The following is a 24029-nucleotide window of genomic DNA, read 5'->3' as shown; positions in this document are numbered from 1 at the left end:
AAGTTTGACAAAGATTCAGAAAATAATGCATAAGTGGGGCCAAGAAATATATAATTGATGTAATTAAGACTCACTAGCTAGTCACTACAATACCTGTGCCATGTGATTAATGGGAATAACTTTTGACAAAGAAATAAGCTGAGAAAACCATGTAAGCCTCACAATTTCTTGTGATCCGCTAGGAAGGGTTAGGGAATAAAAGAAGGAAGAAATATAGACAGATAAAAATATTTAATAAGAAAATATTAGGAGTATTATGTTAGGTAATCAATAATTTTTTTTAACAACATGAACAATCACCAATCAAATCAAAATATACTATATCTCTAAATTATTTATCTAAATTTTAATATTAGAATAATCATTTGCACACTTAGTAAAATGAACATTCGATATATTTATTATTCACATTATTTAGTATTTTTATTATTTACCTATACTTTTCCGAGGAGTGCTAAGTAAACAATGATCATCTTAAACAACATGAACAACCACCAATCAAATAAAAATATACTACACCCTAATTTAATGCTACTAATTAAACTTAAGATTAATTTACTCTTTTAACCCTATCAATTCATATTATTCACATATTATTCAAAAATATTGTTAATTACTTATATTTTCCCTTTCCATATTAGAATTCAGAAACATCACCCATCATCCACTGAACAGTTTTAGCCTAATAATTATTGTTAATTATATACAATATGATTTTGAGAAGGGAATCTTTCCATGTTACAAGGGAGGAAGAAACTTGATATAAGACAAGTTCTATCATTCATTAAATTGGATTAAATAAAAAAATTAATTGAAATGGCCACAAAAACAATTTTAATAACCAGCAGAGTATCAGTTCTACACTCAATTGACCATTAGTGAAATGCTAGGAACATATGCATATGTGCCAGCTAATAAAGGAAACCATGTATGCAATGCAACAAAATTCTTTATTTTTTTTTATCTTTGTTTTTGTTTTAATGATTGAAATCATTGTAGTTTTATTATAGTTTGATAATATGAAGAACAAAAAAATCCTCAAATTAATCCGGTAATTAATGATCATTATTAATTCCTAGAATGAAAGTAGCTATAGGGACATGCTCACAAGGATGGAGAATATATAAAATATATTATTAAGAGGAAGAATCCACAAACATATAGAAATGGGAGAAAAGTGCTTCACTTGATCAATCATGGTCTGAGCCTACCAACTGCCACTTCTCATATACAAATTAAATATATATAATTTCATTTTTAATTTTCTTTGATACCCTTTCAATATTCACATGCATGCACACATGGTCTATGGTAAATGTATATTAGTGCACTTTTTATTTAGCCTAGATCACATTTTTGGTACCTAACCATGTACTAGGACAGATGAAAGCCATGTGAAATTGCAGCTTCCTGCTGAAGCTCATCCATTCTTATTATTGGAGAGAGACACAATAATAACCATCAATTTCAAATCTTGAATTGGTCTAATAATGACTTTTATTTATTTATTTTCTCATAAATAACTCGTTGCAATAATATATGGTAGATAAAAAAATTATATATACACAAAAAAATTCAACTATCAAATTAGTTACTATATATTTATGTAAATATATACTGTTTAATTTATTTTTAATAATATTTTATATTTTAATATATATATTTTATATAATTAATTAATTTAATTATTGAATTTTTGTATATACATAACATAGTTGAGGATTGATGTTTTTTATTTTTTTATTATTTTCATATTTATAAGAAATATTAATGTCTTATTTTATCCTTTTTTTTTCTTTCTTCCCTTGTTGCATCTCATTGATTCTTTGATGAAAGAATGGAGCGAAGGTTGGAAAACTTTGGATACTTGCCTCCAAAAGACTTTGTGACAAGGAAAATCAGAACCAAGTTGTTAGCATTTAAATAATGTAAAGAAAAAGAAAAAATTAAACCCATATTAGAGCCAGCAAAGAGATGCTAAAATGAGATCATGGTGCTCCTAATTGCACATGTGCCACGTGCATGTGATGTGGCTGGCTAGCTCTAATAGTATTCGTTTAGAAAAATGATTAGATTTAAGTTTTGGTTCATCAAAACTTTGGTCTCGAGTTTCCTAGTTACTACATACTATATGTAAATCAAGAAGCCTGGATATATTTCAGACCATTGTGTCAGGTATCATATTCCATTAATTCTTTATCTTCTTTTCCATATGAACTTTTATATATACCATATTTTTGTTGCGAAATTTATATTTGATTGATCTGCTTTATTTGTGTATTTATTTATTAACATTATTATTATTTTGTTAATGATACGTTGTATATCGGTTTTTTATATTTTATAGCAGGTTAAAAATACAGATAAAGTATAAGAGTGTTTAAAAACTTTATCCGTTCAATTTTATTTGTAAGTAATAGCGGGGAATTCATTTATTTATAATATATAATGTACTCTTAATTTTTAGACATACATTTGCATGGATAGTTCTCTAATTTGCTGCATAATATATATTTTTTTGAGATGCTATAACCTTAGCTTACTTTCTTTTTTGAATTATGTTTTGATATTTTTTTTTTTAATCTTTCTACCTCTTTTTAGGTTATACTACTTTTCTTTAGTTATATATTCTATGTCTTTAATATTAACGGTTCATATCCTAATCCAGAGCATAAAAGTCAGGCCCAATAAATAAAAATAAGGCCCGACTCAAAGGGGTGGCTTCCATCATATACCCGATCTCTTTAAGGAGGTCAGACATCACGTAGAAAGTCCAGCTCTACTTGTTTAAAATAAGTAACTGTTTTCTTGAATCTCTCCAACTATCTCTTTCTTCCCTAAAAGATAAATTCTAACAAACTACCAAAATTAAGGGAACGGTTATCCATCAATAAAGGTGGAACTACTTCAACAAAGGTCTACTATAAATATATTGACACGCTTCAGGTATACACATAGTCTATTCTACTAAAACCTGCCTAAAACCCTTGTTAACTTAAGTATCGGAGTCTCTTGCAGGTACCACTCTCACTTCCTCACGAGGAACTCGGGCGGCAGAACCTCGACGCAAGAACAAGTCGGACATTGCCTCATAAAAAGTCTGGCCTCACGCTTAGACCCAAATCAACGTTTCAAATAACCCTCGTAACATTGATGTCGTTGCCGAGGACTTGGAATTCAACCCTTGATAATGGCAGACGATCACTACGAAGACGGTCATACGACATCTGAATCAGAACCAGAGCCCCATCATAATGACCTCACACTTGTAATACCTCCTCCCCGGAAAGAATTTACATTGCCCACAGAGAAGGGACTTCAGGAAACCCCAACCTAGGCGGATCGAGTTAGAGGTCTATTCGCCGAAAGATGAAGAATCTCCCCATCCAACGGAGATACTAGATTTAGTCCATGGCCATCATGGACAACTATAGTAGCTCGAACAAGAAGTTAAAGGACAACGGAAAGTAGAACGAAAACTATGAAGGGAGGTGCGATGACAAAAGGAGCTGGAAGAAAAGCTCTTAAGATTGGAAGCTGATCTCCGAAGACGGAGCAATCAAACAAATCGGGAAGAGAGCCCCTTGGGAGGTAAAGATCCGTTCGTTGAAGAGATCATGTGGGCCAGAGTACCAAGGAATTTCAAAATCTCCGACATGGATCTCTATGACGGAACGACCGACCCGAGACATCATTGATATGAAGATTATCGTTGGGTTAGGAATTTCACACAAATAGTCTCATTGAAGTATAGTTTCCAACCGACAAATAATCCTCAATCAGAGTTTAATTTTGGTTGTCACAAGTCCAACCCAATAAAAATAATCGAGAGTATTAGTCTCGGGTCGTTCTCTCTAAGAATTACAATCGAATGCTCAATTATTGGTTATGAGTTTTACGGGTTGGGCTGATAAAAATACAAGAAATTAAATGACATGAAAGTAAAGAAAACAATTAAGAAAAGCAAGCAATAAAGAGAGGCATTCATGGCAAGAATTGAGAATCTAGGCTTTCTATCCTAATCATTAATCATAATACAATAATTAATAAGAACGAATCCTATTTCGTCATCTTCAACATAGGAATAAGGTATAATGTTATCTTCATATTGAGAGAAAGTCAAATAGAACTAGTTAATCTCAATCCATAAGTCCTAATCAACTTACTAAATGAATTTTTAATGGTTTGATTTATGCTCTGACTTTTATAGGAGTAGTACAATAGTACTATGATATGTTATAATCTTAAGTGCTCATATTCGTGATGCTGAAGATTGTGAAATATGTCTAGTAATCTACAATATATGCTTGTATCGTTTGTTCTATTTTGTACTGCATCGAAAATGTGAAGAGTTTATATTAAAGGGGAGTATCCCTTGTAAAAGAAAAGGAGAGCATATTAACATTTGGAATGGTATCATTAAAGAGAATTTTCTGATCTGTTTCTATATATTATATTTGTCGTTAAAGGAAAGATTGTTGAGTTTGGTAAATAATAATCATATTTTTGGTAATGATAAATATATATTTGGTTGAATTTAAAAGCCTAATATTGTTTGATGCATATATTAGTGATGCAGATCTAAATTTGATTGTGCAGCCCAAACAAAGTGAGCCAACAACCCATTGTGTTGCTACTTGGACAATAAACCAGCAAGTAGATCAACAATGCAAACATGCATCATCAAGCCAAGCTCAGCCCATTGGAATTAAGCAAAAAAAAAAAAATGATGGCTATTGCCTATCTTTATAATTTCAGGTAAAGCAAATTGAAAAAAGTACTTCCTTTTTTCATGAAGCACCAAAAGAGAAAAGAGAAAAAAAATAAAAAATTTAGAGACTATGTCAAATTAATGGAGCTTTGAATCAAGTCAAAGGACTGATTTATTTCAGAAAAAAAAGGTGGATTGTTTATACTCTTGTACAAGTCTAATGACTTGACAAAGCTACATCTTTTCTACATGCATCATTTGAGTAAGAAAAAAAAATGGAGGTTTCTTTCTCTTATTTACATCCAATGATTAGAAATGAAATTTGGGGCCAAAGCAAAAGATTAAGGGTGTTAATTTGACAAACCTATTGACAAACCCATCTCACCTCTGTGCCACATTACTCCATTCTAAATCCTTGATTATTTGATCTGATTTCTTGAAGAAGAAGAAGAATTTAACAGGTCCAATACTCAAGGCATTGACTCTTGTCAACAGTTCAAGCTTTGGTAACATTACTCCATACAAAAAAGAGTAATCAGCCAAAGATTGAAGTAAGGAGAGAGAACACACAAATCTAAACCTATCCAACACCCTTACCACTAAAGTCTGAAGTTTTAGAAATAATGCATCTACACTAAAGGGAGCATTCCACTAAAATAGAAGACAACATTAGAGAGTTCTAAAATCAGGTTATTCTTATAACTTTCAAGCTATTTAATTATTCTCCTTCATGATTCTTTATTGAATATTCTAGTTCTTCAATATATCTTTCTTTGTTTTCATTCAACGGAAAAAGACAAAAATGTGAGGTCATAGAAAAAGCCATTGAGAGAAAAGACAAAGAGAGTTAGCTTGGAGAAAAATAAAAAATTATGTCAATCTCGTTTGCAATCTATTTCTGTTTTATTTTTTTGTACCTGAGAGATATCCCTTGCTAAGTTGGGTGAGATCTTAGTGTTAAGAGTCTTGGGAGTGAATCTAGCCAAATTAAACTTAGTTAGAATTTTGATTTGTCTCGGATAAGATTAGAAAGAATCCTAGAAAATTGGTGAATATAAATCTTTGAAATAATAGTAAAAATTCTACTATGATTGTGGTGGAGACTGAATTTATGTCACATTACACAAGGTAGCTGAATCAAGATATATATTGTGTACTTTATTTTTTTCTACTTTATTTTTGTTCTGTTCGTTATGAGACAAAAATATTTTATCTCCTGTATAATTACTTTTGCAGACTCATCAAAATCAATTTTTAATGACAACGCTTAAAAGAAATTAAAAAGAGACCCTAAATTAAAACCTTTTTGTTTTAAGCCATTGAAAATCTTCACTGCTGACCTTTTTCATTTGGATACTCAGCAGGTCTATCGCCCTTAATTTGCAGGCTGTGGGTTACAACTTTTTTTCCTCTGATTAAGATACTTAATAGTAATTGAGGGATCCATTACAAACTTCAAACACAAGCCTGTGGTTAAGGATTATATAGCCTGGTTCTTTTTTGTCTGAACTCTTAGCCTTGAGGGCTAATAAAATCACACACATCATAATAGTAATTGAGACGAAAAAAATTAAGATGGATCCCAATTCTTAAATTGAGATGGATCCCTAATAAATCAACTATCCCGTTTTGCACGTGCAGTAATCCATTGACCAACGACAAACTTTTAAATGAAGTTCAGATCTGTAATGGATTAATTCTTGACTTATCGTGTTAGGAAATACCGTCGACAACAAAAAAAAAAAAAAGCTCTTCCACTTAGATCCAATTTAGGTAACTAACTTAATTAAATTCATTTTGATCAAATAACTTAAACAATAAATAACTTTATTAAAAGTAACTTATAAATAAGTTATTTTGTGTTTGGATTTTTAACTCTAAAAGTGCTTATTTTATAGAAATGTGATGAAAAGTAGAAGTATTATGAGAGAAGTCATTTTTTTAACTTCTTTATAAACTCTTAAATAGCTTTTTAGAAAGTTACAATTTGGTTTTAAAAATTGCACCAAATATTAATACTACTACTTTTCATAAGTCAAAAAAAAAAAGTTACTTTTAAAGTTCTTAAACAGGCCTACTCCAATCTGCAACAAATTAATCTTTGATATGCTAGATTAAAGGATATCATAGTAAATAAAAAACAAAAAAATCAAAAAAAAAACTCCTCTACATGCAAGTGGCAAATAATATAAAGGAGATGCTTTATAACTGAGGTGGCTATGGAACCGGAACTAGCAACGGCAACAAGGGACTTTACGGGATTCTTCTTCTCGCATTACTACATTAGGTCTGGAGGTTCTCTTCTAAACTTTCATAGTTCTGGGGTGGGTAACTGGGTTAAAATCTAAGGATTTGAATCCTTTAAAGTTTGAATTTTACTTTAAAGAGTAAAGTGTGATTTTCTATTCTTGAATAATTTCTCTTTCATATTTATTCTTGGTCCCACCTATGAAATCAATGGTGAGAGATCACACTTTATTCTCTAAAGTGAAATTCAAACTTAACTTTAGAGGATCCAAATTCAAAATCTAAGTCTATTGGCAGGTCGAGTCAGCTGTCTTTGAGGCCTTTGTGGACACAGACAAAAAAAAGGAGTGCTAAAGAACAAAAACTTTTTAAGAAGTAAAAGAAAAAGACTACAATCATTTTTTTTAAGCCCATAAGAGTATATATATTGAATGACCTGGTTGTTTTTTTAAAAAAAATGGACATCTGAATTTTTTGACAAAATTTATTTATGACAATCATTGTAATTGATCTTGTTTACTAAAACAATTTTATAGTTTTCATTTTTTTTTGCATGTTTTAACCAATATTTCAGTGTTAGTCACCAAAGTGAATGGAATACAATAATACAATTAAAACTAAAGGATATAATTGAATGTTATAATTTGTTTTTTTTTAACAATAATAAAAATAATAGGACTAAGAGGAAAAACTACAAACACTAAAATACAAAAAAAAATTTATGTGTAAAAACTATACAAAACCAAATTAGGAGAAATCTATTTTTTGTCTCAACTGTTGGGTATCATAGTGAATAAAATAAAATAAGTAACTAAATTTTGAAGATGAAAAAAGAATAAAATTGAACATTATTAATTTATCTTTGACAATGATAAAAAGAATTTAATTTAATGCACTATTAATTTAAAATAGTTTTATACGTATATTTAATTATGTAATATTATATTAATAAAAATAATTATTTTTATTTTAATGGTTCGAATAGTCATACAAAAGAATAAATATAATTATATAATTATATAAAATATTTTGTACTTCAATGCATCAATATGACTAATACAAAAAAATTACAAGTATTTAAATACAACAAAAAATTACAACACACTTGTACATGTGTGTAAAAATTATATAAATCAAGATTGTATAGTTGTCATATGTTCAGCTTTTATAGTAGATAGTATGATAACTGATTTTAGCTTTGATAACTAGTCTACTAAACCTTTTACAAATGTAAACATATAATTTATAGTGGATTTTCTTTGCCAAAATCATTGCAGAGTCCGATCATGGCATATATAAGGTTTTTGCTACTAATCAAAACGATACTTGAAATATTTCTATCCTCTTTGCTTATAGAAGTGCCACAAGAACTTCCTCAAATTATTCTTTTTAGATAGTCGAATCTACCTATCATTTTTTGTCTTGGTGAATTTATTTCTATGAAATCTTGTTTACAAATTTCAAGTCTTTTGTATCAAATTTTTTAGCCTAATATTGAGTCTTCAAATCTCGGATATATTTTTTGTTGGACCAATCATCATGTCATCTATGTACAACAATAGAATGATAAAATTATCACTAACTCTTTTGTAATATGTACAATGAATCAATGATATAAGTAAAATCAGTTATATTCAAGACTAATAATGAAGAAATTTCAAAATTTTGACAGCTACTTTAACTCTTCCTAATTTTTCAAGGCCTTAAGAAAAGTGAAAATAACAAACTCTTTACTGTTAAAATTATACTTTTTAATTTGAATATGGAAAGAAAAGAGGTGTTGGACTCGCATATAAGAAGGAGAAGTGCTTTATTTCGTTGTGGGATCAGAAGAACCAAAACTCGGATCCTACGAGTTGTGTTCTTGAATACAAACGGTCCGAGTTGCGTTTTGTTCAACAAATTTAGCCAGAACAAGCAAAACGGAGGATCTAGTTGCGTGTTTCAGATTTCAAATTTCATCAGCTTCAAATCGTACCATGCGATTTGTGAAGCAAAATTTCATTTCCAAAGAATTTGCATAGTCTGAGTTGTTCTATCTTTGGCTCAGAAAAATCTGTCCCACATTTTTATCTTGTACGCCATAACTTCACATTTGAAAATAGCACACCCAAACCTTCCATATCCATAAAATTGAGCCTTAAAATTAGATTCTTTTAATGAATCCAACCTTATACTTGAATAAGGAGAAGATAAATGAAAATTAGAGTCTTATATAAAGTATAAAGGAAGGAAAACAAATATTAGAGTTTTTAAATAGAAGTATAGAACTTGGCTTCACCAATTATTCATCATTTATAACTCATAACAGAGTTCAGTACAAACTCTTCAAGACATGAAGCTATTGAAGCAATAATGATAGTTTAAAAAATAAAAATAATAATAATAAAAAAAAGCTCAAAAACAAACAATGGCCAAGTTGTAGTCTACTACTACTACTAAGACTTCCAAGTCACTGCAATTGGGCTTCTAACCCTGTAAGAACCTTTCTGAGAGTGCAACCAAGTCAAATGGCCTTGTGCGAAATCCATCCCATTACCTTTCTTAACCCTTTTTCTTGACAAAAACCAAACCCTATAACTCAAGCTTTGATTTCTTCTCTTGAAGAAAAGCTTCTTTGGTTTCACTATCACTTTCACTCCTTCTGGTGCCATAACCTCCACCGAGTAAATGGAATTAGGACTCCCAACATTTGTAACTCTTCTGCTAAACATCTTCCTGCTCATCCCACCCTTAAAACTCACCGAGAAAGAAGGATAGTTAAGGCTGAACCCTCTATTCACCTTCAACATCTCATGGCAGCTCACATTCCTATGAGTTATGCTAAACACCTCTGACATTGTGTATCCAAGGCTGCAAAGGTGTGCCACGTAATCCTCCGGCCGAATATCATATACCAGCCCCGGATTCAAGGCTCTCTGAGGATTCACGTGCCCGGAGCCGGTAGCGAAAACGCTAGCCTGCTTGTCCTCGTCCAGTATAGCTCTCCCTGCATGGTCTGTTACTTCTGCGGTCGTCATGACAGCTGACTTGACGGCCGCAGGAGACCATGCAGGGTGAGCCGAGCGGATTAACGCCGCTATTCCACTAACATGAGGACAAGACATTGAAGTACCAGACATAACAGAGAAGTTCACTCTCCTAGAATCTTCCGGGAGCCCGGTCGGACCGAGGTTCTGAGGCCAGGCCGCAATTATGTTAACTCCCGGAGCTATAACGTCCGGTTTAAGGATCGAAGGATTGGAATAACTCGGCCCACGGGCCGAGAACCTTGCCACCTGTGGAGCTCTAGTCCTTCCGATCACAGTTCCTCCGAATTCGATTCGAGCCAGAGGCCTTGCAGTGGAGTTTATATAATTCTTGAGGATAACTGATTCATCAAATCCTATCAGAGTTGCAGGCAGAACATGAACATCCACGGAATCTTCCTCCAAATTCAACTCTGTATTCGCCAGAATCATAGCAGCACCACCAGCTTCCTTCACAACCTGTCCCTTCTCTGATCTGCCATTAACACCTCTGTCACAAACCACCATTTTTCCTTTCACCTTCTCCCTTGGAAGAGAGCCTCTGAGGCAAAACTGAGACTCTGTGTCTTCATTAGACAAATAAACTACCTCGAGTTCTTCTCCGGTTCGCGTTCGCCTGTCGAACGGATACATTGATTCTCCATAGAGAATCTTTCCGTTCGCCAAGCGGACGATAGCCGGAAATTTTCTATCCACTGTACTTGCGCCGATCGTGGCAATCCATGGAGCTTCATTGGCAACAGACATTGCTGTAGGTCCATTATTCCCTGCTGCACAAATGACCGAAATTCCATGCTCCATTGCTCTGAAGCTTCCAATGGCGATGCTATCGTCGAAAAGAGGCACCGGAAAGCCGCCTATTGACAAAGAGAGGACGTCCACGCCGTCGCGAATCGCAACATCCATGGCCGCCATGATATCGGAATTGTAGCAGCCATTGAACCAGCAGACTTTGTAAACTGCAATGTGAGCACCCGGTGCCATTCCTCTGGCCACGCCGGCCGCATACCCGAACACGTTTGCCATGGTGACCGGAGCGCCACCCGCCGTGGACGAGGTATGCGTGCCGTGGCCAGAGGAGTCCCTGGGAGAGAGATACTCCGGAATCCTCGAAGGCGAAACCGCAAGGTGACCTTTTGTGAAGTACCTCGCACCAATGAGTTTTCTGTTACAATTAGAAAAGTTAAAGGCTTGTCCTTGTTGGCATATACCTTTCCATTTCTTCGGAACCGGCGGCATCCCTTGATCGTTGAAACTAGGACTCTCCGGCCACACTCCGGTGTCTAGAACTCCGATTATGGTTCCGCGGCCGAATCCGGATTGATACCAACCGTTTTCTCTAGCAGGGTTAAGCCCCAAGAATTTGTAAGAGTAGGTGGTTTGAAGCTGAAGCAACCTGTCCGGTTTAATGGATAGAACATCAGGCAAATTTTGCAAGTATTTGAACTCGGAGTGGGTTAGAGTAGCCGCAAAACCGTCCATGGCGGAGTGGTAGGAGTAGAGGAGGCGCGAGGAGGGGTCTTGGTTGGAAGAGATGGTTTGTTGAATGAAAGAGAGGTGCCAGTTTTGTTTGGAGGTGAAGAGGGTGCTGGTTTTGCCATGAGGGTGTAGTTGAACTATATAAGTTCCAAGAGTTTCTTCTGCATGGGTAAGAATGATGAATAGGAAAAAAGTGAGGAAAAATGGTTGAATTTTGGATTCCATTAGTACGAGAATGTTTATGTTTTTGATTGTTGTGTTGTGGTGGGGTGCATGAAGGGGTATTTGAAGGAGGAGAATGAAGAAGCGTTGTTGTAAGTGAGGAATATGAAGCTCGTGAAATATGAGAGCTCTTCATCACGAGGATCCTTGAGTGAGGGAGGGAGCTGATAATGGAGCTTGGTGTGTGTCACGAGATGTTATTGCTAAGCTTTAAATAGAACAAGAGACTTAGGTAAGTAAGCTAAGTAGCCGTTAGCTTCAAAATATTCTGTATCTTTGTTCTTATCATTGCATGCATTTATTAATTATATCTAGGCTCTCTGGATTTGATTTTCGTATCTATGCCTCATGCTCCTTCTCCTTTGCGTCTCGTGCGGGATATGTAATGTACTTGATTTCTTTCATTTTCTTAGCACCCTTCAATTTTAGTAGCTCACAATTATACATTCAAATTTTTGTTTTCAGTTGACACCAGTAAATTTTGCAGATACTTTGTGAATATAGCCAAATAATTAATGTTAGAGATATATTAGAGAAACATTAGAATCATTTTAGATAATTTAGTATCGTTTATATTTATATAGCATATCTGTATATTAATTGTAAGATTCTATATTTTTATTATTTTGATTCCTCTGACATCTATATATATCTCTTATACATTGTACTTTTCATCACACTAAATAATACACTTTTTAGATTATTCTCTCAATCTCTTGTTTCTAACAATTAAGAATTCGTTATATTATAGCATAGTCTTTTATCAACAACACAATTATTTTTTGTTTGTGTTTTTTCAAAGCAAATGAATGTTTTTGTTTTGTATCATTTATTTTGCCTATTTAATGTTAGTTTCTATTTTATTATTATTTTTTAAATTTAAATTAAAAAATAAATCTATAATACTAATGTGAAAAATAATTAATTCATCAGAGTAAGAATACTGACTTATTCTTGGAACATCAAAGATAATTAAATGTTGTATAGTTTATACATTACTTTGGTGACTTTTATTTTATTTTTTTAAAAAGTAAATTCATTAGTTGTATAAGTTGGGGACATGCTGTTTTTGAGGTGTACATGGCCCTCCATGATTCACTTTTCTGGTCTTATGAAACCGGAAATTAATACATACACTTAAAGATAATGATCTCTATGACTCTATGCACACATATATAAGTAAAAACATTAGTATTTAGCTGTAGTGCAGTACCATGTAAATGAAAGGAGATAGAGACTAAGGTAGCATTTGAAATAGAGATAGAAGCTGAGAGGTAGAGATTAAAATAAATTTTAGTATTGTGTTTAGTGTAAAGTAGAAAATAAAGACTGAAATAAGAATAAAATTTTAATTTAATTTGTATAAAGAATAAAATTAAAATTAATTAATTGAAATAGAGATATTCTAGGTATAAAATGTTATTAAAATTTTAGTTTTTGTCTCTAAAAATTTCAGTTTCTTGTCTCTATTTTTTTTGAGATTCTAAAATTTAAAAAATAGAGATTGAAATTTTAGTAATTTTTGTTCAAATACCTCAAAATAAACGCTATCTAAAAAGATAGGTTATATCAATGGAAGAATTATTGTAATGAAGGGTCCCTGTCCCTCATGGATAACATGAGCACTCACTACACATGCCGAGGTACTGGTTCATATACAATGAGAGGTCCAAGTCCAAATTAGAAACAGCATAAAACAGAGCTGGTCCAAGTTGCACTCAATAGTTGTATATCTCAGACCAATGTACACAGTTGGGCCTTGTAGAATCTAAACACCTTCAAATAGGAAAGTGGGTCCATGACCAAATAGTACTAACTAGCAAACCAACGAAAAAGAATCAATGTCCTTCCGGAAAACAAGGCCCTTAAATTCGCTGATAGTAAGACAGTGTTTGGTTGGAGTGATAAAATAGCAACATAAAAAAAAAAAAAAAATTCGCCATAGCACCTAAATGGTTGTGCTTAACTTGTCAAAAAAATTAAGAACTAATATTTAATTTAAAAAAATAAAAATAAATCACTTTTAACAATTTAGTATTTTTTATAAAATATAAGTAGATAAAAATTAAATACTAATTTATAAATACTATAGAATTAGCTTAAAAAAATTCCAATAAATAAATAAATAAATAAATGTTCAGAGTCGGTCATAAAAAAGGTTCAATGTAATAAATAGGAAAATTTTTAGATACTTCAAAAATATTAATATTCTAATCATTTTAGTTTTATATAATTTTAGTTTCATAGAATTTGGAAGAGGGATGTGACATGCCTCGCTGGAGGAGATAAGGGAAACGCCGTAGGTGTGGAAGGCGGCAGCATCATCGTCGGAAGAAATTGCGTTGGCGGAGAAAAGAAGGGAGATGCCATGGGAAAAAATGAATTCTCTCCATTTTTTTCTTTAACTATTTCGAAAGGTGTGATTTCTCATCTTACCATCTTTAAATAGGACAAAAAATATATATATGTAAAAAAAATATTGAATAATAAAAAATTTTATTTTATTAAATAATAGAAAAAATTGAGAAAACTTACTTCTCTATAGTCTGCCTTTTAAAAGCAAAGGCTACCTAATATTTTAGGAGCACAATTTTAATATTTTTTGCACTTTATGACATGGTACTTTTAGTTCAAGCCATATCAATTATTTATCAAGAGATAATTTTATTATAAAATGGTTGCTAATTTTAATTATGAATTACCTTTAATAGTAGAAAAATGGAAGAGTTGAGCCCTATTTTAGTTTTTAAAATTGGCGAGTTATATTGAGTTAATTCTTAAAATTTCAGTTGTTTTAATTTAGTCTCTTAATTTCAAAAAGTACATTACTTTAATCTCAAGTCATTTTCTATCACTAAAGCTCAACGTCGTGAGTGACGGGGCTTAATCCTTACCACGCTGGAAAGGAAAAAACGTCGTATATATTTAGGCGCTAAAGAAAAATTGAAACGACGTTGTTTGAGGATTTTAAAGTAATATAACATCACTTCTCCACCAATTTGATCACTCTTCTCCTTCTCCTTTCCCTCTGAATTTTAAAACAAAAAATTTCTCTCTTCCATGGCTAAAAGTAAGTAGTGGTTGTTGGTGGAAAAAGAATTTAAAGCTAAATATTGACTTTCAGAAAGTGTGTATAAGTGTGCGTGGAGATTAAACACAACTGCAAGGATTTGTAACTCTGCTCATGGTGGTTAGTGACGAGTGGCAATTAATCCGCACAGGGCACACACTTCTTGTTGTCCATTGTCAACCACTTCTTCTTGTCCATTCTCAGCCCACACAAATAATCGATCCCACCTCTTGCTAGTGGTCTGAAACAAATAATTTTTTATATTCCAAACAAAATTCATTAACAAAAATGCAATCATTGAGCAGAATTTCTCACGTTATAGTTGAGAAATCCAAAGAATGACTTATTAGAGTTTAAATTTATTGATCAACGGAGGACATGGCAACAGCCACAATCACACCACTCTGAAACCTGCAAAGATCTACTATGGGTAAGGGTCTTGGTGATTGAGCGCATAGAACTCAAGCTGCCACCTGCAATCATGATTCTCGAACTGCAACTATGCACAGAAAAGAAGAAGATGGAGAAGAAGAAGAATAAAAAGAATATTATTTGATTTAGTTTATAAAAGGACGAGAAAAGATCAAATTGGTTCAATCTCACTTTTTTTTTATGTCATCTAGGCATTATCATCTCTAGCATGGCAAGGACTAAGTCATGCCACTCACGGCGTTGAGTTTTGGTGATGAAAAATTTGTTTAGGACTAACATGGTGTACTTTTTTAAATTTGGAAACTAAATTTAGAGAAATTAGGATTTTAGAGACTAAATCGGTACAACACACTAATCTCAAAAACCAAATAGAACTAAACTCAAAAGGAAACCAAGTACAGTTAGAATTCAATGATTAATATTTATTTGACCATATATTTGTTTAGTAATTTATTATGATTTATGCCAACAAACTATAGTTCAAATGACATAATCTCTCCATACTCACTTAAAGGTTGTGAGTTCGAGTCACCCCATCCTTGGTCTAATATATATATATATATATATATATATAAAATGATTTATGAACGAAGTTAATTGGAATAGTTCAGACCATCGGAGAACAGGATACTAGTCTACAATCAACATGGACATTTGTATTACAATTAAGTACCTTTCGAATTGAATATCATTTTGTACATAGATTCTCCATCATTGCTTGCATTGCCTTATTATATATAACATCAAACCAACCATAAGTCCATAACCTTTTTGACCGCAAAAAATGACACCAGACAAACAAAGACGACAAAAGAGAGGCACGAACATGCAGATAAAAAAGGTTTATTAAAAAGTAAAAACCAACAGGACAAAAAGCAAAATGCAAATCCATTAAGGACAAAAGCTATGATATCTCACACCCAACCTGAAGTTCATTCCAAAAAGGTTATTAGGCATGGTTGGTATCTATTTACATTTGTAAAAACAATTGTCATAAAACATGAAAAATAAAACTAGAAGATTAAAACAAAGACCAATTAGAACTTAAAGATTTCCACGCGTGCCAATTACGACATTCACCCCATTCAAATACAAAGAAATAAATGAAACCTCACAGTATGTTATTGAGAATTGTATCTCAATTAAGTAGAGTCATCAGAAGGTAAACCAGACTAAAAATATATCACAACAGAAGACATAAAAGACATCACAAAGATACTCATCATAGTGAATCAAACGGAGGATTTCACTGTGCCTAGCATTTTCTTCTTTGTTTTCTTGCTAAAAGCAACCTGAATTATACACGTAAAATGATTATGTCAACTAATACAAACAAATGAAAGGACTATTATTTTAGGTAAGAAACAGAGCAAACAATCAAACAAATGGAGAAGTAAAGAATTGTATGACAATTATTTTTCATGGTCATAGAATGAAAGTGATCTTATATCTTCCAAATGTAACCATGCTTCAGTATAGTATCAAGTCTCTAGCATACAACCATGCAACGCTGATGCATCTACCAACAGATATAAAGACCATTCAAGTGCACACTTCAACACATGATTAACCATAATTTTGTTTATATTTCCTATAATATGAATCAAGTGAAGAAAAGTATTGTATCAAATAATTATTAAACCTTGGAGAATACATCTAGGAGCCACTGAGAATACATAATGTTGAAACCAGACAGAAAAAAAGAATCTATATATAACAAAACTGTAGAAAGCAGAGTATATCTATCTCTTAAAGCCGGGGGTTCTCGACAAAGAAACCTGCATAGTTAACTCGCATACAAATTCTGCAGCAAGTTCAAAACTCCAGCAATTGATTTTCTACCTGTTCTTCATCCCTAATTCGGGAAATGATTTGAGTCTGCATTAATCCACATTTAGAAGCCTCCAGATCATGAAATTCGTATCTCCAATTTTGATGAATCACTATTGGCTTCTCTGCTCATTTTTCCAAGAATTCTTTGCAGCTTCAGCAGAGGTATCACTGGATTCCCCATTGCCATCCTTCGGCTTTGAGAAGAAAGGATCCCATTCATGAGGCCCAACCTCGCGCTGCCCCTCATCCAACAATGCATACTTCCAACTGTTCTCCTCAATGAAGTTCTCATCTGTGCGACCCTCAATCATGTCCTTCCTCAGATTGGTAACCTTGTCAATGATTGCTTGCACCGAAACATCAAACGCATCCTTAAGGGTCTCTAACTTGGAACGAGGATCTGCATACACTAGCCTAGGAATGAGACTAATAACCTCCTCCCTCATGATGCTCACTTGCTCCGGTGGAATCTCACTAAGCCTCTCCTCAATGCTCACATTCCTCTTGCGAATATCATCCTCAGGGATGAACACGGAATACTTGGTGTAATTCTTAGGAAGATGCCAAGTATATTGTGTATAAGCTGAACCCGGATGGAAGAAAACAGGAATGCAACCAGCCAGCATTGAATCAAAAGCGGATCTTCTCGTGTACGAATCGCCCTGTGGCTGAAGGCAGAATAGTGAACTCTGAAACATCTGCATAATGCTGCTAGGGGAATGGCATTTGCTCTCTCCAAAATCACACTCCAAGAGCTTTCCAACTTTTGAACTCCTGCACTGCTCAATTATCTGCCCCCTAATGGATTTCGGATTGTCCGGGCGAGGCGCTCCTGCGAATGAGAACAACCATTTCCTCTTCAACTTCCTCATCCTATCCTGCCAAACAAAAACATCTTCATCTTTGGCAGGGTGAAAATATGTCGGATAAGGGATCCCATAATCATTGGCATTCCAAGGACTGGATTCAACCACAAGCATAGACATGTTCTTCGCCGCAGGCAAGAACAGAAGCTTGTTCCCCCAATCAGATTCTTCCTCACTCAACCTCCTGAAATCCCATGTTATCCTTCCAGCAACAAGAAAATGATCCTTCCCGCCCATGATCTTCCATTCCGGCCTTTTCATGAGCCAATCAACCAAATCAAGCGACGCAGCGTCCCTCATTGAGATATTGTAGCCCCAAAGGTACCGTGCAATGTCGAATCCGGCGTAGAACGGCACGAAGAATGCGGCGGCAATGGAGGAATCCTTGGTCAAGCACTCGTACTGCTTCATCCTGTTGCTGAAGATAACATCAACTGCGAACTGGTTTGTGGCGTACCAACCGGTGTTGGAGAAAACACCTTCAACGTTCTCGAGGGGTGGACCAAGGCCAGCATTTGTGGTGAACTTGCACATGTTGGTCCAAAGGCTCAAGCTTCTGCACTCTTTGAGCATGTCCTCGTTGAACCTCGATGGAAGATCGTGGACATAAATGTACTTTCCAGCGCAAGGGTCGTTCTTGTTGTCTGCGGTTGTCAGCGCTTTCATGAAGGGGAAATTCCTCTCCTTTAGAGGAGAATTATTAGGGTTTTTGTTTAGGTTTTGGGAATCTGAATCGAGATCGGGGAAGCCAATCTGCTTCCGCGGCGGAGGCTGGAGCCGCTGTACAGGTAATTCATTGGAATCATCATCTTCGTCTTTATTGGCGTCGAAAGTAGTGGGGTTGATGAACTTAGCGGATTGGTCAACAGCGGAGGAGGGGGTGGGGGTGGTGGTGGTGCCGAGTACGACGAAGTGGAAGTAGAGGAGGAGGAGCCAGAAGAAAGCGGAGAGAGCGGCGAGGAAGCAGATTCGAGAATTTTGATTCTTGGGCGCAGACTTCTCCATCTGATCGGAGAGAACGCCCGTAACGGGGCGCCGTCTCATCTCATTCCGTTTCGGATCGATCCATCGATGGATTTAGGGACCAAAGAGAATCCGTAAACCCTAGAAATGATGATTATGACGGAGATTGGGGATCGATATGAGGTCCGCGTGATGCGAAAATGGGGTAATTTGGGAAGAAATGGGGGAATTTGGAGGGTTTTGAAGAAAATGTGCACGAATCGCGAGGAACGATGAATGCTTCAAGATTTAAGAAATCGAGGTTAGATCAGCTGCAAGTATTGTATTGTAAAATAGTAATGTAGAGTAAGAAGGAGAAGAATGAGGGAGGTGATGAAATGAATGGGAATGGTAATGAGTGTGAGAGGGGACGGAGGTGCACGTTAGCAACGTGGCGCTGGCGACTGTCCTATGTCGGTGTCCTCTCATGTTCTGACACCTGGCATTGTTTCGTGTGTTACTTGTCGGTTTTACCATAGGGTTCTCTTTTTTGGAGGGGAAATGTGGGTAATCGCTCATTTACAACTGACATCTAACATCACTGTGGTGTGTGTGATACTGTGATAATGTGATTAGTGAATATATATGATGGAAAACAGACACATAAACAAGTGTATCAAAAGGGATAAATAAGTTGTTGATCAAAAACAAAAATAAGTTTTTTATTTTTTTTTAAAAGTTAAACATATAAATTTCTCTGTTTAAATGAATGATTATTCTTTGTTATTCAACCGTTCATTCATTTGGATCTTAGTTGATTTGTTTCTAGCATCCGTTCCTTTTTCATGTTACAAAATATAATAACAGTTAGTAAGTCAAGATCAAGTCATCAAACAATGTACACAACTCTTGCTATATATAATTGCATTGTTTTGTGATTCATGAACAGAAAGTTGTTTAAAAATTGGATCTAAGTATGATTTTATTTTAATTATCTCTACACTATGTTTAAAAATTAGATCCAACCTAGTTTGACAATTTTTTTCATCATCTTGATAAGTTATAGGTTCAACTGTTGACAAAAAAATACTATTTTCTTAAGAATAATTGTTTCAATCGGTTTTGAGGTAGGAAATCTTATGTTTGAAAGAGTATATGTCGAGCTTGAGATATTTTAAAGGAAGGTTTTATTTGGTACATTAGGGATTTGGAACAGAACTTTTGATTTTTCAAATAGAGAAAAGAGGGGTGATTATGTCATGAGATGAATTATATTCACATTTCTAATTCGGATCTTCGGATCTTTGACCTTTGGTCATTTGGACAGAGAAACCTTAAGAATATCTATTCTCCTCTGAATCAGTCTCTGCAAAACAACATTAACTCTTACAACTCGGATATTCAAGCAGGTACAAAGGTCGATTGGTGTTGGACTGGTGTGGCTTCAAAGGTTTATGACGCTCGTAGTGGTTATTTGTGCCTCAATAAGAAGATGTTTAGTTGGGAGGATATGAGGGATTGGCTTTGACTTTGACATCAACATGTTCCGAAAAAACACAAATTCTTAGCCTAGCTATGTCTTCAGAAGGCTCTTCCTACTACTGCATTTTGTTTTAGGATGGGCATTTTGCACACGGATAGCTATCCACGATATTTCTCAGGTCAGGAATGGTTTTATATTGCATTCGGGATTGTCTAAAAGCCCAGCTAGTTTGGCAAGCTTTGGGGATCTCCGGTCAACCACTGGATTTGATGAGTTGGTTCTTACATAATAGCAAATAGCGCCCCTTTAGATTCTTTTCTAAGTCTTTGGTGGATTTGGCGTTCGAGTAATAACGAGATCTTTCATTCCTACGAGCCTTAGACCATGGACAAAGTGACTGGTATGGCTTTGTCCTTGGAAAAGAAATTCTATAATATTTTTGAGTTGTAATGACTGTCTATCCCATCTACCGTTAGTGTCTCTTGAATTTCTCCCCTCGATAGGTACCTTTAAGATTAATTGTGATGCTAGCTATCTTGACAATTGGTTTTGCCTGTGTTAGCAGATATTGGAAGAAAAGGTGGCAATGAGGCTGTCTGAGAACAATTGAGAGTCATAGTATTCTGGAATGAGAGTTGTTTGCTATTCGAAGAGGCTTTCTTTTAGCTTGAGACTCGGAAAAAAGAGATATTATATGTGAGACAGACTGTGTGAAGATCTTTACTATTGTCAATAATTTATAGGATTGCTCTAGTTTTATTTATATTTTAGTGTTGAAAATCCGAAATATCATGTCTTGAAAATGGCATGCTGATCTCCGGTTGATATTGAGAGATGTAAACACAGTAGTAGATATCATGAAAAAGATTGCAATAAGGACCATTTCTCCCCAAGTAGAATTTCTGTTGCCTTAAAAGGAGTCTGAAAATAATATTTAGTAGGATTGTCTTTCTTTAACAATTTCTTATTTATTTTTTTTATTAGTTGTTGTTTGTTTTTTTTCTAGTCACCAAAAAAATTATAATGATATTACTATTCTCTTAATTTTGTATTGTGCACTAATTAATACAAATAGTAATATTATGTTCTTAGTTTCTTATATGAAATCTAAAAGCTAAAGAATTACCTTCTTAATTTTTTTGTTTTAATTTTTAAATTTGGACCTTAGCAAAAGAAAGAGGTTCAACAAAAAGAAAGAAATTCAATATAATGGCAGTTATATTACATTTTTTGTTAAGTTTGACTGACTCATTTAAATGAAGGATTCATATGTCTAATTTTTAAAGAGATAAGTAATTTAAAATATTTTTAAATGGTTAAAAACAAAAATATTTACGAAATAAAAGATCAGGATCTATTTTTTTTTTCAAAATTTATATGTAAAAAGACAGATTAGTTCATATATGAGAAATGAAAACTTGTAAATTATATACTTATAAAGGTATTAACAATAGCAGTTACATTATTCAAAATACAGACATATTAAAATATTAATAGAATTTATTATTTTTTATTATTATTTTTAATTAATTTAATTTTTTTAGCTAACAAATTAATAATATATTTTTAGTTCATATTTTTATAGACTAATAATCAAAATAATAAATTCTTTTGATTTTTTAGTATTATTCTTAAAAATAAATAATGATAAAAAATAATAAATAATTTTTAAAATACTTTTAAAATAGCTTGTAATACTGTTCATATATCTTTTTCTCATTAAAAAATAATGTTAATATATGTCTTTTAGTCTAGTTTAGTCACTAAAATAGAGCTAATAGTCAAATTTATTTTTAAAAAATCATTTAATTTTTATTTTGGTCTTCAAAAAATAAAATTAATCAAAGTAGTCCTCAAAAATAATATAGTTAGTAAAGTTTATCCTTCTGCTATCTCAATTACTGATGTAAAACGTTAACTAATAACATAACACACCTCAAACATTACAATATTAATACTGACCAAATGAATTTATTAAATTAACTCAAATCAATTTCAATGTTAGAACTCTAATCCCAATCTTATACATAAATAATTCTACTTCTCTAGTGAAATAACCTTCTACACTTGTTAGTGGGTAAATTTGTTGAGTTGTTGCCATAATGGAATTAGGAAATGGAGGTCGTGGTAGTAATGGTGATGTACCATGTCAATCACATGGTAGCCATGGTTTTAACTCTTCTATGTGACAGATAAAAAAGATTAAAGACCAAATATACTTCTGCAATTTGAAGATTTTAATCTATATAATATTAGATCTCTTAATTTTTAATATTATAAAATGTCTATAAAAAATAAAGAAATGTTAGATAACTAAATTTGTTTACAGGATCAAGTTTAACTAAGTCATAATATTTATACATTTTTTTCTTTTTTATTTTTCTTTTTTTCATTTTTTTTCTTCTTCTTATTTTTTTCTTTTATTATTTGAATTTTTTTTCTCTTTTTTCTTCTTCTTCTTCCTCTCCCTTGTCTATCATCGTCATTATCATCTTCTTCTTCTTATTCGTAAACATAATTATTTAATTTTTTTTCGAAATTTTGCACTTGTTTTGCTTTATTTTATTGCGCCTTTTGTAGAAAATTTTTCTACTTATCCTCTTTTCGATCAAAATTTTTAAATTTATAACTCAAGTTTTGGTAAAATTACTTCTTAGTTCTAGTACATCAATTAGTTTAAAGATAACAAAAGTGATACATAATTTTTTTTGTAAATGATGCTGAAATCTATTGGAAATGATACATAAATTTTTGATAAATGATAAAAAAAATCTTTAAAAAACTACAAGTCCAAAAACTTAACTCAACTAATAAAATATATTTAAATATGTTTTGGAGAAAAACATCAATTTGTTATAAAATGACACATAAATGACTAAATTTCTTATATATGAGTTCAATACGATTCAATTAGTTCAATGATAATAAAAAATATATCCTATAGTTGAAAATAACACAAGTATTTTACAAGAAGTTTTCAAAGGACTAAAATTAAAAAAAAAATTTAATGCGTCGCAGTAAAAAGGTTTCGATATCAAAATTAAGAAATTTTTACATCATAATAAAAAAAAATTTTAGTATTATTTTTCTAATAAATTCTATGCAAATTAAAACTCCCATTCTTATTTCACATTCTCTAATTTTTTTTGTTTCACTTTTTTAATAAAAATTTGTGTCACAATTTGTGAGTAATTTTTATTAAATTTGAACCAATTTTATTATATTTAGTTGACAAAAATACTTAAATACTTGGATATATAATAAAATCGTAAAAAATATTTGTTTATATAAAAGATATAAAAGATATGACATCAATTTTTGTTTGGATGGCTAACTGGCTATATTGACATCAAATTTATATAATATATTTGTATATATTTATTTTTATATATATTTAATATATTTTATATTCTATTTTTATATGAGGAATGCTAGGGGGCCAGCATTTTTTGTGTTTTTTAACCATCAAGTAGCCATCAAGAGTGTTTTTAATGGTGTGAGATTAAATCCAATGGTGTGGAATCATTCAATTTTCTCTTGATGGTTAAATGTTGGCCAACTTTTCAAAAAACTGCTGGCCCCCAATACTTTTCCTTTTTATATAAATAATTAATTAGTTACTATATATATATATATATCATTTTCAGGCACGTAATCTTTAAAGAATATTCATAAAATTAAAGTTCATCGCCAAAATAAATGAATATTCAGAGAA

General features: G+C 32.8%; 2 protein-coding genes across 2 annotated transcripts; both read right to left on the bottom strand.

The window, feature by feature from the left end:
- Positions 1 to 9396: 9396 nt before the first annotated feature.
- On the bottom strand, positions 9397 to 11691 carry LOC130933452 (subtilisin-like protease SBT1.2). The gene has a single exon (XM_057863069.1). The coding sequence runs from the start codon at positions 11689 to 11691 to the stop codon at positions 9397 to 9399; it is 2295 nt and encodes a 764-aa protein (XP_057719052.1).
- A 5065-nt stretch (positions 11692 to 16756) lies between these two features.
- Positions 16757 to 19224, bottom strand: LOC130935528 (xyloglucan galactosyltransferase MUR3). The gene has a single exon (XM_057865314.1). It carries the CDS (start codon positions 18931 to 18933, stop codon positions 17134 to 17136), a length of 1800 nt encoding a protein of 599 aa, XP_057721297.1. The 5' UTR covers positions 18934 to 19224; the 3' UTR covers positions 16757 to 17133.
- Positions 19225 to 24029: the final 4805 nt, after the last annotated feature.

This window comes from Arachis stenosperma, chromosome 6, assembly GCF_014773155.1.
Source record: "Arachis stenosperma cultivar V10309 chromosome 6, arast.V10309.gnm1.PFL2, whole genome shotgun sequence".
Lineage (NCBI taxonomy): Eukaryota > Viridiplantae > Streptophyta > Magnoliopsida > Fabales > Fabaceae > Arachis > Arachis stenosperma.
This window is presented reverse-complemented; position numbering and strand designations above follow the sequence as displayed.

Bases quoted from the DNA above. Each gene is read 5' to 3' on its own strand.
- LOC130935528 (XM_057865314.1), bottom strand. From the start codon at position 18,933: ATGAGACGGCGCCCCGTTACGGGCGTTCTCTCCGATCAGATGGAGAAG.
- LOC130933452 (XM_057863069.1), bottom strand. From the start codon at position 11,691: ATGGAATCCAAAATTCAACCATTTTTCCTCACTTTTTTCCTATTCATC.